The sequence below is a fragment of the Plectropomus leopardus genome, chromosome 5 (genome assembly GCF_026936395.1).
Source record: "Plectropomus leopardus strain MGB_pleo_1.0 chromosome 5, ASM2693639v1, whole genome shotgun sequence".
Taxonomy (NCBI): Eukaryota; Metazoa; Chordata; class Actinopteri; order Perciformes; family Serranidae; genus Plectropomus; species Plectropomus leopardus.
In genome coordinates, this window is record NC_142180.1 from 1,778,495 (window position 1) to 1,794,055 (window position 15,561).

Below are 15,561 nucleotides of genomic sequence, written 5' to 3' on the forward strand. Positions count from 1 at the left end.
TGTCTGCAGCTGAGAAAGGAATGAGAGGAGAGGAGACGGGATGAGCAAATAATACGAAGAGGGAAACATATATATATATAAGTTATAACATTTTAAAAACTGATGGATGGTGGATAGTTTGTGATTGTTAAATATTTTGTTATATAACAAGTGTGGCAAGGCGAGCGGAATCATAAGGTTGCTGACAACGCCACCTGGGGGCTTTCACCCCAGGATATAACAGGACTTCATAAGTTACCAGTTTTCGATTTGAAACAAGGCACGCAGGTCAAAATAACTCCACAGGACGAGAGCGTGATTTCCAATTATAAAAATATATTTTATTAAACAATTATTTTTAACCGAGTAACAGACTAAATGAATCAACATAAAAGATGGTAATAATGGTGAGAAATGATGTGAGGAGCCACTTAAAGGAAATAAGGGACAGGGCTGGGGCTTACCACGACAGCGGTAACAAAAAAAGGAGGGATCCAAAACTACACTTCACCCGTGACACTGCAAACCAAAACGTGAAAAAGGAACCACCACCAGGGAAACCGCTGCCGCTCTGGGCCTCAGCACCTGTCAACAGGAAGAAAACAATATTAAAACCATAAAATCAAGGCAGTCCTCACACACAACATAATCAACAATAACACCCCAAAGCCAAAAGAAACTATACTAAATCGCAAATTATCAAAATCAAGAAAAGAAATATTTCTAAACAATTAATCCGATATAACAGAAACTCAAGCAATAATAATTCAATGAAAAGAAATAACAAATAAATTCAAACAATAAATCCAATATAACACTGAGACACAATAATAATCCAATAATAATCAATAAATGTCTGCCACTCTAATTTAAAACAGTCTTGGCGGTGTGGCTCTGTGGCAATAAAAGTTAGGGACGCCTCTCTGGGCGACGCCGGGCAACAACTTTGGCTAGGCTGTGTTGCCACAGCCTTTGACTGCAGTCAACAGGGCCGGATCGGAGAGTCAAAGGCAGGCCGACCGAGCGCCGAAGTCAAAGCGGCTTGGAGTCCCAAGAAGACCCACCACGGAGGACAGTTACCCCCAGAGAATGGACGAGAGGGGTTAGCCAATGAAGCCAAAACAACGCCAAGCCAAGATGAAACTAAAAAGAAAAAAACCCAGGCTAAAAGGAAGAGCCCGGACACAGAAATAGCCCGGACACAGAAAGAGCCAGGACACCTAAAGAGCCAGGACAGCAGCAGGCTCACAGCGCTGCGGACGGCCGCAGACGGAGAGCAGGGATCAGAGATGTCACTGGCAGGAGGAGGAAGCGCAGCCCAGACTCTAGCAGCGACAGCCGGGAGAAAACAAATCAGTACACCTCACCTGGACCTTCGGCAGCATAATATATAAAAAAACAGAACTGAGCATCTTACCCGCAGAGAGTGCACCACACACACACTGCCCCGAGGGAGACAGCTCGGCTCCAGGTAACACTGCTGCCGGACGGAGCGAAACTGAGGTAAGCGCCAGGCCCACAAACACAGAATAACTTGAGCAGATCGAGGAGACACAGAGCATGCATACCTTTGTTTGGAGATCTAACCTGCAAACCAGCGTAGACGCCACCACACACGCTGTCGGCTCCGGTGAAGGAGGAAGAGGAAGCGGAAAGAACGAGGACGGGTCCGACCTGGTCTATTTATAGGCGATGCAATTGTCTGCCACACTGCCCCTCACGGCAGGGAGCGGCGCTATCCTGCCACATCTACCCCCAGATTTTGGCGTCCGCCCGACGATAAGCAGAAAATTACGGAAGCTAACACCAAGGTCTAAAATGGCCATTTGGGCATTAGACACAGGCTGTGGGGCTACCATGCGGGCCTGCAGGCAAGGGAAGATGGTGGGGGTTGGAATGCTGGCTTGCTGTAGCGAGCAGTCCGACGCAGAACCTGCTGACTGGTGCTGGGTTGCTCTGAGGGGGACAATCTAATGAACGGATGGCACAGTGCCCTCGATGTAGGAACTGCACTTGAACTAGCCTGAACCTCTGAACGGATTTCGCAGAGGGACGACTGACCCAGAAGGCAAAGGTGTTTCAGGTACCAAGAGCCACCAAGTCACCATCACTTAAGGAGTCAGCTCACCTGTTCTGATCTACAAGGCGGTTGGGCCTAGGAGGGGCTACTAGATTCTACATGGCCACGAACAGCCTTCAACATATCTCGATGGACCGCTCGCACCTGGTGCAGATTACGACGGGAGCAACAGTGTAGACCGCCCTTGATCTACTGGGGCTTTTAACACCTGGTGAACAACAGAACTCCAGATATCCTGGATTTTATGCCGACCCAATTCTGGCACCATGATCTTTACATACACCAACTGGCCCACTGGTAGAGGCGCCTCACCAACACACACTGATCATGGCGCCCCTTCCGGCGCACCAGCAGCAGCCAACAATCGCTCCCGAAAGCACCCTCAAAGCCACATTAAGCCTGGCCTGATGCTCCACAACCCAGTCCTGTACTTCCCCACGCACAGGATCCTGAACTGCCCCTAACAGGAAGTCAATGGAAGACGAGGTTCTCTACCAAACATCAGGTAGAAAGGTGACTCTCCTGTACCCTGATGAGGTGTGGTATTGTATGAAAACAACACTTGAGGCAAACAGGGGACTCCAGTCCCGCTTCCTGGAAGCTGGAAGAGTGCGCAACAGGTTATGAAGGGTCTGATTAAACCGGGCCACACTGCCGTTGCCCGCCCGGATGGTAACGGGCGTGAAAGTGCGAGATTTAGCGACCTCCAAACCACAGAGCTGGTGAATCAAGGCGCTCTCAAAACTCCTACCCTGGTCTGAGTGCAGGCGGTTGGAACACCAAATTTGTAGAACCACTCAGTAAGGAGGACCTGAGCCACAGTGGAGGCCCGTTGGTCTCGTGTGGGGACAGCAACGGGTGAACTTGCTAAAAACATCTGTCATGATCAGGACATTTTCAACACCATTATGCGGACGGCTCAAGCAGGGTAAAGTCAACAGCCACAATTTCATTGGGCTCGGAGGCAAGCAAGTGACCCATGTAACTATGTGGAACTGGGCCGGAGTCCTTGGCAACCTGGCAACGCCGCACTCTTGGACCCACTGTTTAATGTCCGCGGACATCCTCGCCAATAGCATCGCTGCCTCACCAGGTCGGTGGTCCGATCAATGCCCTGGTGGCCATGTGCTCCTGGTGTAACCGATGGTCTCGTGCTGCAGAGCAGCGGCAAAATCAACTGGAAAAAATTCACTCCGCCATCAGGCTGATAGACCCGCCGGTGGAGCACACCCTCTTCGACCAAGCGGTCCCACTGACGCAACAAAGCCATTGCCGGGTTTAGAAACCTGCAGCCTCTCAGCGGAGTTGGCTTAGCCCGCTCCGCCAGAACACCAGGACTTCCCCTACAGGGATCTGCCTCCTGCAAGGCACAAATATCAGCAGGAGAATGAGATGGAAACCGACACCACCTGGGTTGCCGTGAACTACACTGGTCTGACGCTGCTGTAAGCTGGAGGGCATTGGGGATTGAAGTGCCTGGCACAACACCCTCAGCCAAGCCAGAACCAGACATATACTGCCGAGAAAGTGCGTCACGATGACATTACTGCGACCTGAACGATACTTGATGTCAAAAATCAAATGTAGCCAACTGAGCAGCCCAACGATGCTCAGTGGCTCCAAGCTTAAGCGGACTGCAGGTAACTCAACGGATTGTTATCAGTAAAACCAGACACTTATGGCCCAACAAATACTCACGGAACTTTTTCGGTCATGGCCCACTTCAATGCCAAGAATTCTAACTTCATGGAGCTGTAGTTATCCATGTTGGCGCTTCAGTGGGCCTGAGACCTCGGCTGGCATAAGCCACAGGCTGCACACCTCTGTCGGGTCTCTTGGGAGAGCACTGCCCCAAGGCCACTGTGACTAGCGTCGACCTCCAAAATGAAAGGACGAGAAAGTCGGCATAAGTTAGAACAGGTGCTGACACTCAACCCCTCGACTTCAAGGCCTCAAAACTGGTCTCACACTGGGTCGCCCAAGCAGCACTCAAGAGCCTGCTCAGAACCTTTTCTGGACTTCTTGTTGGTAAGCTCAGCCACTAACTTATGCAGAGGACTAGCGAGTTGCGCAAAGCCCTCAACAAAACGCGCCGGTAGTAGCTGGCAAAACCCAAAAGGAACGCAACTCAGAGACATGACGAGGCCGCCCCACTTGGACACAGCCTCAATCTTTTCGGGTCTGTGGAGACACCTCACTGGAGATCACATGGCCCAAGTACTTAACTTCCTTCTGGAAGAAGGTGCACTTCTCAGTTTGGCCTTCAAGCCTTCCTTCTGAAGGCTTAATTTGAGCACAACCTTCAGCCGCTGCAGATGTTGAGACACAGAGGAGGAGAAGATGACAATGTCATCAAGGTACAGAAGAAGAGACTGACCTTGCTGATCCCCAAACATCCCTGCATCAGCCGCTGGAACGCATTTTCGGGCGCATACAGTCCAAACGGCATCCTATTGAACTCAAACAGCCCAAATGGAGTGCAAAAGGCAGTCTTGGGCCGATCGGGTTCGAACTGGCAATTGGTTGTACCCACTGGCAAGATCAATGGTTGAGAACCAGCGGCACCACCAGTGCATCAAGGCTTTCCTCAATGCGAGGCAAAGGGAAAGCATCTCACGGGTCTTACTATTCAGAAGACGGTAGTTCACGCACAAGCGTTAAACCGCCGTCCCTTCTTCACGGACCAAAACAATGGGCGAGGCATAAGGGCTACTGCTCTCCTTAATGACCTGCGCTCGAGAAGCTGGTTGATGAGCCTTTACCGCTTCAGACTCAGAGGGGGGATGCGACGGTACCTCTGCCTCACCGGGACATCATCCAGGAGCGGAATGTCATGGAGATGAGGTTGGTACAGCCCAAGTCACCATCATGGGTTGCAAAACTGAACTGTACTCCTGCAACAAGGACCTCACCTCCCCTGCTCTTCCTCTGTCAACATTGACAGATCTACCTGTGGAGCAACCCGGAAATTGAGCTAGAAGCTACGTGGGAAGAGACGGTAGCTGTAGCCTGTCGCACCTCTGTTACCCCTGTGGTAAACTCACAACTTACGCTGCTGAGAGCACCCAGACAGGTCCGTGGGTACAAGAGAATGTCAGTTGTCCCCACATTGACCACTGGGATGTAAGCCGTACCCCGGACAACACGAACCAAACAGGGAGATGCCAGCAACCCATCTGGCAGACCAGACTCAGGGGCTCAAACAGCACAGCCTGCTCTGAAAACTGCGAGGAGCAAGTGCTGGCAACAAGCTTCATTACCCCACCAGGGATCTGAAGGGGTCTGCTAATTTTGCACCTTGACTGAACCAGTAGGGTGTTTAAGACCCTGGGCTGCAACCTGGTGACATTTCTGAAGGGCTCAATGACTGGGCCAGGGGCCTGTAACACAGGGGTGCATCGAACAGAGACCCCACCATAGGCCCCAAAAGATCTTTGATAACAACGCCTGATCACGTTCATCCCCAAAACTCCAGGGACTGAGGTCACAGCTTCAGGGGGTCTTTAACAACCAGGATCCCACAACGGGACATCACCTTGGCACAAAGGGTCACATCAAGCTCTAAATAGCCAACATAATGGAATAGGTAGGCCATTAGCTGCCCGAGCGCAACCAATTACAGGACTGCAGGCGATCATGTTCCCAGGATGCAAAGTGCTCCTGAAAGAAACTTTCTGTGATGGTGGAAACCATGGACCCAGTGTCCACCAAGCATGGCACAGAGAGACATCGCCCATCAAAACATTTGTAGTGGGACAAGAGGACATTAAACCGACAGTTTACTTCCTTCAGAGCCTGGAGGTGCCCCCACTGAGCTGTAGCTCAGAAGCTCAGCGGGCTTCAGTTTTCCCACGGCTGCTGAGTGGACAAAGCAGGCCTAGAGGGGTGGGAATTTGGCCCGTAGCAGAGTGAGCGCTAACACGTGATGGAACACGCTCACCATCACACTCACGGGCAAAGTGCCCGGGCTGCTGACACCTACGATATATAACTGGGTTGCGTGCTGTCCGACCTTGAGATTGGGGGCCTGTAAGGCAGCCACGTGCGGGTTAGATGGTTAAGCTGTTCTTGTTGGCGCTTTAAGAGGTCCATCAGTTCAGTTAACTGGCCCCTGTGGGACAACCACCGGGCCGGGTGGAGCCGATTCTGGACACTAAACTGCAAACCATGAGCAGATGGAAGAGAGCAGCTGCACGAGCACCTCCAGGAAAACCCTCCCTCTCCCATCTAATGGCCTCCCAGCGCACCTTTTTAACAATGAAGCTGTGGGCTCGCCGGACCATTTGTTTTAATTCACGGCGTAGAGAGCCGCCAAGGACATTCTCATTTAACTGATCGCAAGAGCAGAACCTCAGAGTTCGGCATCTTATCAGGGCGCACTGCTTGATACTCTCCATTAGAGCTAACAAAGCCAGTGAGAACTCCTGCAGTGTCTCACCTTCCTGTTGCTGCCTCGCAAAGAAAGCCTGCTGCAGGGTGACATAAGACAGCGAATCGGCCATACAGCTCTCGCAGAAGATGGAAAAATGCGAGCTGGATCCTCGCGCTCTACACCCGGGTCGAACCTAATCTCCTCACGCCGCCTCTCCCTCCAAATGGTCAAGGATGAAGAGGCCTGATCAGCAGCAGAGAGGTGGCGGGCTGCATGCATGTCTGTATCTCAACCCACTCAGCTACACCGAGGCCTGACCTACCATTAAACACAGGACATCTACGATCCCTGGGAATCACCACCAGCCGCCTCACAACAGGAGGAGGAGCCTCACTAGCACTAGCACCACTAGTTGTCTCCGAGGACACCACGCTGCCCCATCAGGGGCCAAATGAGGCGCAGCATGCTCCTGACGGAGTCGCTTGTCTGCCCTTAGCTGCAACACAAGCTCTTTGAGCTGCTGCACTTCCTCCTCCATACCGACAACAAAATCTACTCCCACCTACCCCTCTGATAGGAAAGAGGGATGATTTTAAAACAACGACTGTTGCGTTACTGCTGTCTTGGCTCTATAACAAACCCTAGCTAGAAAGCTTACACACAACCACTACAAAATTTTTTTTTTTTAAAAATGGAAATCACGTCTCTGTCCTTTAAAACTGTGGACCCTGCCGACAACGCCAGATTGTGGCAAGGCGAAAGCGGAATCATAAGGTTTGATAACGCCACCTGGGGCTTTCTACCCCAGGATATAACAGGACTTCATAAGTTACCAGTTTTCGATTTGAAACAAGGCACGCAGGTCAAAATAACTCCACAGGACGAGAGCGTGATTTCCAATTATAAAATATATTTTATTAAACAATTATTTTTAACCGAGTAACAGACTAAATGAATCAACATAAAAGATGGTAATAATGGTGAGAAATGATGTGAGGAGCCACTTAAAGGAAATAAGGGACAGGGCTGGGGCTTACCACGACAGCGGTAAAAAAAAAAGGAGGGATCCAAAACAACACTACACCCGTGACAATGCAAACCAAAACGTGAAAAAAGAACCACCAACAGGGAAACCGCTGCCGCTTGGGCCTCAGCACCTGTCAACAGGAAGAAAACAATATTAAAACCATAAAATCAAGGCAGTCCTCACACACAACATAATCAACAATAACACCCCAAAGCCAAAAGAAACTATACTAAATCGCAAATTATCAAAATCAAGAAAAGAAATATTTCTAAACAATTAATCCGATATAACAGAAACTCAAACAATAATAATTCAATGAAAAGAAATAACAAATAAATTCAAACAATAAATCCAATATAACACTGAGACACAATAATAATCCAATAATAATCAATAAATGTCTGCCACTCTAATATAAAACAGTCTTGGGTGTGGCTCTGTGGCAATAAAAGTTAGGACGCCTCTCGCACGCACGCAACTTTTTGGCTAGGCTGTGTTGCCACAGCCTTTGACTGCAGTCAACAGGGCCGGATCGGAGAGTCAAAGGCAGGCCGACCCGGAGCCTTGAGTCAAAGCGGCTGAGTCCCACGAAGACCCACACGGAGGACAGTAACCACAGCAGAATGGACGAGAGGGGGTTAGCAACGAGCCAAAACAACGCCGAAGCCAAGATGAAACTAAAAAAAGAAAAAAAACCCAGGCCAAAAGGAAGAGCCCGGACACAGAAATAGCCCGGACACAGAAAGAGCCAGGACACCTAAAGAGCCAGGACAGCAGCAAGGCTCACTGGCAGCGTGACGGCTGCGTCACGGAGAGCAGGATCAGAGATGTCACCGTGGCAGGAGGAGGAAGCACAGCCCAGACTCTAGCAGCGACAGCCGGGGAGAAACAAATCAGTACACCTCACCTGACCATCGGCAGCATAATATATAAAAAAAACAGAGAACTGAGCATCTTACCCGCAGAGAGTGCACCACACACACACTGCCCCGAGGGAGACAGCTCGGCTCCAGGTAACACCGCGCTGCCGGACGGAGCGAAACTGAGGTAAGCGCCAGGCCCACAACACAGAATAACTTGAGCAGATCGAGGAGACACAGAGCATGCATACCTTTGTTTGGAGATCTAACCTGCAAACCAGCGAGACGCCACCACACACGCTGTCGGCTCCGTGAAGGAGGAAGAGGAAGCGGAAAGAACGAGACGGGTCCGACCTGGTCTATTTATAGGCGATGCGCAATTGTCTGCCACACTGCCCCTCACGGCAGGGAGCGCAGCGCTATCCTGCCACACAAGCACATTCATAGTGCATTCATATAAATCTTTTTTTTTTCTCTTTCTCTCTTTTTTATAAATGTGATGTGTCTGTGTTACTGGCCGCTTTTACTACAGCTTTTCACAACAAATCACTGAGAGAAGTGACTTCTCTTTTTATGTGTCCTCATCAATTTATGATATCAAAGTGAAGTTGACCTTTGACCTCTTGGTTTTAAAATGGGATCACTTCATAAATTTACTGTGTGTGTGTGAAATGTTGTCATAATTAGCGTATTAATTCTTAAATTCTGGCAAAAAACATGTTTTGTGAGGTCACAGTGACCTCACAGTGACCTTTGACCACCAATATTTAAATCTGAATGTTTTAAGAATAGTTTCATATGAAGGGCTAAGACATTTGGATCATACTTGGGTAAATTTTCATAAAGTGTCCTACTTTACCAGTCGTCACCCCCCTCAGATTTCCCTGCAGGTGAGTTCATAGATGAAGAAGTGTGATTTCTTATTAGCTGTGCGTCCATATGCTTTCTGCATGTTCGCATGGGTTTCATCCCACAGTCACAAGGGTGGATTCTCCAAATTGTTCTCCTGTATGAATGAATGGGAGTGTCTGTGTCTCTGTGGTCTCCCTGTGATGCATTGAAGACATGTTCAGGGTGCCCCAGAGCATGCCTTGGACTGGCTGCCATCCCCCAAACCCAGACAAAGTAACTGAAATAAATGGACTGGAATCTCTGCTGAGCAATATGTTAGTGGCAACAATCACATAGATACAGTCTTCATTTAACATGAAGGCATCGCCACTTGAAGTAGGCAGTGCGTTCCCCTGTGCGTCAAGTCAGCGGAAATTAGCAAGACTATTACAGAAAGTCCATGAATGTTAACTTCAGTATAAAATACTTAGACGAACGTAAACGTTTTTGGTTGTGTCATTTGCATTTTGGTCTTAATTTGGGCGATTCTAGCAGGACAGTGCAGATGATTTAGTGGTTCTATCCTCTGATGTGACAGTTAATTTATAACCCTAACATCCATAAGGAAAGTATCAAGAACGGGAACATCTTGCATCTGCCAAGTTGCCATGTGTATGTTTGGATTATTTCACATTTGCCAAATGACAGGAGGCCAGTGGCGAGTCGCAGCAGCACCATACATGTTTTGGGGATTTTAGCACATTTCTCAAGTTCTAGGACATTTTTATGATTTCAAGATGTTTCAAGGATTTTAAAATTTTTCTAGGATTTCATGACATTTCTGGAAATTAAGGACAGGTCTAGGGTTTTAGGATGTTTCAAGGATTTTATGGTGTTTGTAGGACTTTAGAATGTTTGTAGAATTTTAGGACATGTTTTGGACTTTAAGACATTTTTAGAATTTTAGGATGTTTCTTGGGTCTTAGGACATTTTTCAGAATTTAGAAAGTTTCTAGGAGTTCAGAACATTGCTAGAATTTTAGGGCATTACTAGGATTTTTGGATGTCTTTTCTAGCAATTTTTAAAAAAACATTTTTTAACCAACAAGCTCTATTTTGATGCTGTTTATGCACTCTGGCACCTTATGTATATGAAAAATACAAAGACAATTTCCAGTGTGAGTCATTTTACTTATGTGAATTAGTAAATGGCTGGGGGACCAGATTTAGCCTGCGGGTTGTAAATTGAGTATTACAGGGTTATATTGCAAACAGGTCTTATATATTTTCTTTTCCAATCAGTCTTGGATACAGACTTTAAATGGTTGACAATAAAACAGTATCCCATTTATATATAGTCTCGTATTTTAGTTCCAAATCAGGTGCCACAATAATTGCGGAGAAGCTTTTATTGTGAAGGCAATGGCCGGATGTTGAGTTAATCGTTGTGGATAACTTGACTCTGGTCTGGAAGGAGTGACTCGTTGACTGCGGCGACCGCAATTTGGGCAACATGGGAGCCGTTGTGGGATTTATTCTAAAGGGATTTTAAGAAGGATCGGGAACATGGCAGAGAGGTGAGTGTGAGCACACACACGGTGTGTTTTTCTTGGCTTTTCTTCGCTGTGTGGTGTGAGAGCGGAGGGGCAGCAGCAGAGCCAAGCTAACAGCGGCTCGCTGAGTCGCTGTGCTGAAGCGGCTGGTAGCTAGCTCGACTCTTCTTCCCCCACACGATTCAACATTTTTTAAAAAAAATGAAAATCATATCTGTTAATTAAGGCTCGTTGTGTGTCGGCTCTCGGTGCTGCTGGCTGTTGACTCGGGTGTTTTGCTGTGGGTATGGTCCGGCTGACCGGAGCGGGGAAGGAGGAGGCTGTGTGGATGATGATGGTGCTGTTGCACCTGTCGGGTTAAATCGCGTCTCTTTGCTGGAATGCAGCTAACCTGCTCCTTTAGCTGGATGCTAGCAGCAGAGCCACCTCTGCAGCCGTGCTCAGTGCGGGCTAAGGCTCGGCCAGCCGGGTCCTCCAGGTCCTGATCCTCCCTCGCAGCATCCCTCATCCTCATGATGGATGGAGGCGCCTCCCATGAGAGAGAGGAGGCTCTGGAAATTGAAGTGTGGCTCCATCCTGTTACCTCTCCAACAGCATCATATTTAGCCCTGGAGTTGTCAGGATGCAGAAAAGCCTGGGTGCGCAGCCTGTGTCCTGATCAGGGGCATTTCCATGTCATTCTCTTATAAATGAACGTATTACTTTTATTAACACATCAGACATTTTTGAATCATCTGTTTCCTGTGAGAAATCCGTCCATGTAATCTATGAATGAATGAATGAAAAAAAGGCATTATTTATATTAGGGATGCATGATATTGGATTTTTTTCCAGATATTTGATATGCCAGTATATAATAACCCAATTAGCTGATAACCAATACCATTATTGTTATATCCACTTTTCCACACCTAATGTCAGTGATCATTAAGACTCTTCTGAAGTGGAATTAATATCATATTCTGCAGACTCTTATCATGATGGCCCACCAGCAGATGGAGGCATAAAAAATGCTTTTCACTGTATGTAATAATCATTCATTGTGCATAATAAAAAAATGTGTCGACAGATTGCCATAATTCATTTTACAGGCAATACTGATGATGTGTCAATATTATTGTGCATCCCTAATTTATATAATGTTCAGTTTCAGAACTGACTGGCTGTTGGCAGTAACATCCCACTGGTGGAGAGAGGTGTGAACCAACAGCAAAAGTCCAACTTGTACTGGATTGAGAGTAGCTTGGCTTTTTGGTTTTTCTGATGCCTGACAGACAAACTCAAAACTGCTTGAGGCAAATGAAAACATTCGAATTTTAAATTGAGTTTGGTGTTACAGCACAGTGAAATCCTCCCCAATAACCCTGTGCTCTGTTGCAGAACAAGGCAGAAGATGTCTTTTTTTAAGTCTTTATCCCTTTGAACCTAGTGCTAATTGGTTTTATTTCTGTTAATACTTTGTTGATACTTGTTGAATACTTATATGAATTAATTATATGATAATAATGATAATAATAATAATAATAATAATAATAATAATAATAATAATAATTATTATTATTATTATTAAGCACTTTTTTCCTTGTTTTTTCTTTGTTTTTGTCATATTTGTTTGTTTTTAACTTTTCATTATTTTTGCTAGTTTTCTTTTTCCGTAATTTCCTTTTTTTTAATACTAACTTTGTACAAAATTTGTGCTCAGTATTAGGTAATTTCTTCTTTTGTTGCTCATTGTTCTCTTCCCATGTTTTTGGAAAAAAAAACAAAAACAAAAAACAAGCCAATTTAATCATATTTCAAAGGGCTAAAGTGAGGGTGTGGGCTGCATCTTGAATCCAGACAATGGCAGCTTCTCCCTGGCAGCAAGCAAGCTCATAAGGCTCAGTTAATAATTGATGGCTGTAAAAGTTGTGTTGCAGGGGTCATGCGGCCTTGTGTAAATCACTACTGCAGGTCTGCCCCGTGGGCTCCTGAGCTTTATACAAATCCTGGCATGTTTGTCAGGCCCATCACACAGATCTGAGTCTTAGCTCACTCAATACTTCGATCTGCTGAAAATGCGCCATCATCATTCACAGGTGCAGTAATAATTGATGACTGATGAGATGGCATTTGGTCCTGGGTCAAGATATTATCGGTTTGGAGGGTGCATTGTTGAGATTATGGCTCCTGAATGTCCTGAATGTTAGGATTTGGAGAAGTGGTGGCTGGTTTGGGATTTTTAAAAAACTGGAACTATTTACTTGTTTTGTACAATCAAGGAGGAAAGCATTACAGCAGACTACACACATTGAACCACATGCTCCTCGCCATCACAGGGCTTCAGATTAGCTGTTTCCACTAGTAGCACTGATGCTCTGTACTGAACATTTCAGGAGCACTAGCACAAGATTTAGGAGTAACACTTAAATTGCCTCGCAACGCAACACATTCACATTTTTTACTGTCTTTGCCCTCAGAAAACTGGATCGACATTACTTTTCTTATGCTGCATTCAGACCCCCGTGTTTGCACTCAAGTTGGAAATATGTGCGTTCTTGCATACATATGTTGCGTAGGTTAATGTGCTGTATGTCAGTGAGCAGCTGCTGTCCAAACTCACGTGTTGTGGCTGCACTGCATTCCAGTCTGCGGAGCTGCTGTAAGAGGAGAAATGATGTGCACGCCTGTGATCCTCTCCCAGCGTGATTTTAAACAAGGACACTCATTAATAGTTGTTAAAAGAAGCCGTTAATAGGAATTCTCTTTGTACTCTTTGTCGCTGCTGTTGAAATATTTGGCCGTTTATTCACAAGAATAAAAGAAATACTGAAGAACTAAAGGGGAAAAAGCAAAGTACAAAATATGAAGTGCATCAGCAGCAGAGGCATTTTTTTCCTGAACATTCTTCCTATTCCTAATGACTTTAATGGTCAGTGCTGAACTTGAGACCATCCTGAAAATGACATACAGCACCATCTATGAACCGACACATGACGGCTGGTCTCTGCGCGTGTCTACATGTCTGGCGACCAGCTTGACATTTGATCCCAGCAGCAGGGTGGGGCGCTGAGCTGATGTGTTGTGCCAGGAGCATGTGGTTGAAATATTCATATCGCTGTGCTCGAGCCACTAAGCCGCTGCCATATCTGTCACAAATACTCGTGTTGTTCCTAACATCTCCTGCTCTGGGACATAAAGAGGCCAGGTATTCTACATGAGTGGGAGCGGCGTGCTGAGGGTGGGAGATGCTGAGGAAAAAATCATCTTCCATCAGAAACACGGTTGTTCTCCTCTCAGATCTGCAGTTAGTTTATAACAAACTGAATATCTTTTTCTCACGAACTGACTCAACCAGCTGAGACTGTAGAGCCGTTATTAACGCTTATAGAAAGGGCAGAAATGATGGAATGGAAAATGCTGCATAATGCAGCCTACTGAAATAGTATTAATGTATTAAACAATACAATGTCTTAATGAGATTTTGCATTATTATTGTTATTATTGTTATTATTATTATTATTATTATTATTATTATTATTATTATTATTGTTGAAAACACTGTGTAGTGTTACAAAGCTAACTTCCAGTATGAACCCAACTTACAGATAGGCAGACACCCATTAACTGGTAACTAATGATGCAGTAGTCTGGCGCATTGCTTCAGTGAGCTTTAGCAAAGTGCTTTTCATTGAGAAGTGTTAAAATGTTGATGTTTTGTGATGTAAATGTCTTGACATTTATTTTATTTTCTGTTGGCATGTACACTGTCCAGCCTTTGGTCTCCACTGGTTCCTCGGCTGCTCTGTTCGTTGGACCACCTGTGTCACTTTAGGTTTAGTTTATTTAAAAAGGGACAGTGCAAATTTTTTTAAATTTTTTTATTAATGTATGTACCAACATACAATGATTACAAAGAAAACATTACATACAAATTTCCGTATATACCAACACCTACACCATACACTGTGCGCACTATTAGTACACTAGAGCCACCCAAAAAAAAAAAAAAACAGTGCAAATTAATAAAAATACAAGGTATTAAAAAATGCTACAGTTAAAAAGACGTCTTTAAACACATCAACAAGAGAAAGAAAAACAAAACAAACAAAACAGACAAAAAAAGAGCAAGATATGCAATTTAAAGTCTGGAAAAGAACATTCCAATCTTAAAAGCACTATTAGTGGTAGTGACATATGTGCATATAAAATGAGATTGCAAAGCAAGCAGGATCTGAAGCCTGAGGCTGGGAGCTAACGTTAGCTAGCCAGCGGTTAATAAACAGCTTCATTTTGACCATGTTGTCAATTATGTGAGCACCACTGGCTGTGCTGACGCTGCTAACACTGCTGACAGAGCTAACAGTGATAACACAGTCAACAATGCTACAGGAGTTTTACAGCTCAAAATTGAGCCACTTACTCACCAGGGTGAGCTGGGAGGAGACCGGATGGGGGGCACAGTGTTGCCACAGCAACGCTGTTGGGTCAGGACAGTGTTCTTAGTGGTAATTGCTGATTGAGCGGCTCAGCTAGCTGGCTTCTACCAGACCCGAGTGGTGCACAGAACAGTAAACTAAAGAATGGTAAAATGAACCCACAGACCCACATGTGGAACCAGTCTAAAGTGTTCTGGGCTGTTAACCATTGACATCCCTAATCTGGATAATCTAGTAACATCTGATCACTGACCTGACTGCCTTTTATGAGTATATAAAACCTTTAACCTTGAGCAATTTGGCACAGTTTCTTTCAGAAACATGGGAAAAAAGGCAATGAGCAACTTGGCAAGAAATGTTACACAACGGATATATTTAGAAAATTATTTTTAAAAAGCTACGGAAAAATGCATTGGGGAATTAAAAAACAAACAAACATTT

At 45.8% G+C, this 15,561-nt stretch overlaps 1 protein-coding gene and 1 long non-coding RNA gene across 2 annotated transcripts in view; one reads left to right on the top strand and one right to left on the bottom strand.

Annotated features, from left to right (window-relative positions):
• Window positions 1-298: 298 nt before the first annotated feature.
• LOC148189485 (uncharacterized) lies at window positions 299-8,730 on the bottom strand. The gene is made up of 3 exons (XR_015776510.1): window positions 8,570-8,730; window positions 8,418-8,482; window positions 299-564 (listed from the first exon to the last, which is right to left on the bottom strand). It is a non-coding gene; the product is annotated as an uncharacterized LOC148189485 (long non-coding RNA).
• A 1,873-nt stretch (window positions 8,731-10,603) lies between these two features.
• Window positions 10,604-15,561, top strand: part of arhgap39 (Rho GTPase activating protein 39) — a 124,333-nt gene continuing 119,375 nt past the window's right edge. The window contains exon 1 of the mRNA XM_042512818.2: window positions 10,604-10,726. Within this exon, the coding sequence (XP_042368752.1) occupies window positions 10,716-10,726 (11 nt within the window). The 5' untranslated portion in view covers window positions 10,604-10,715. The remainder of the gene's footprint in view (window positions 10,727-15,561) is intronic.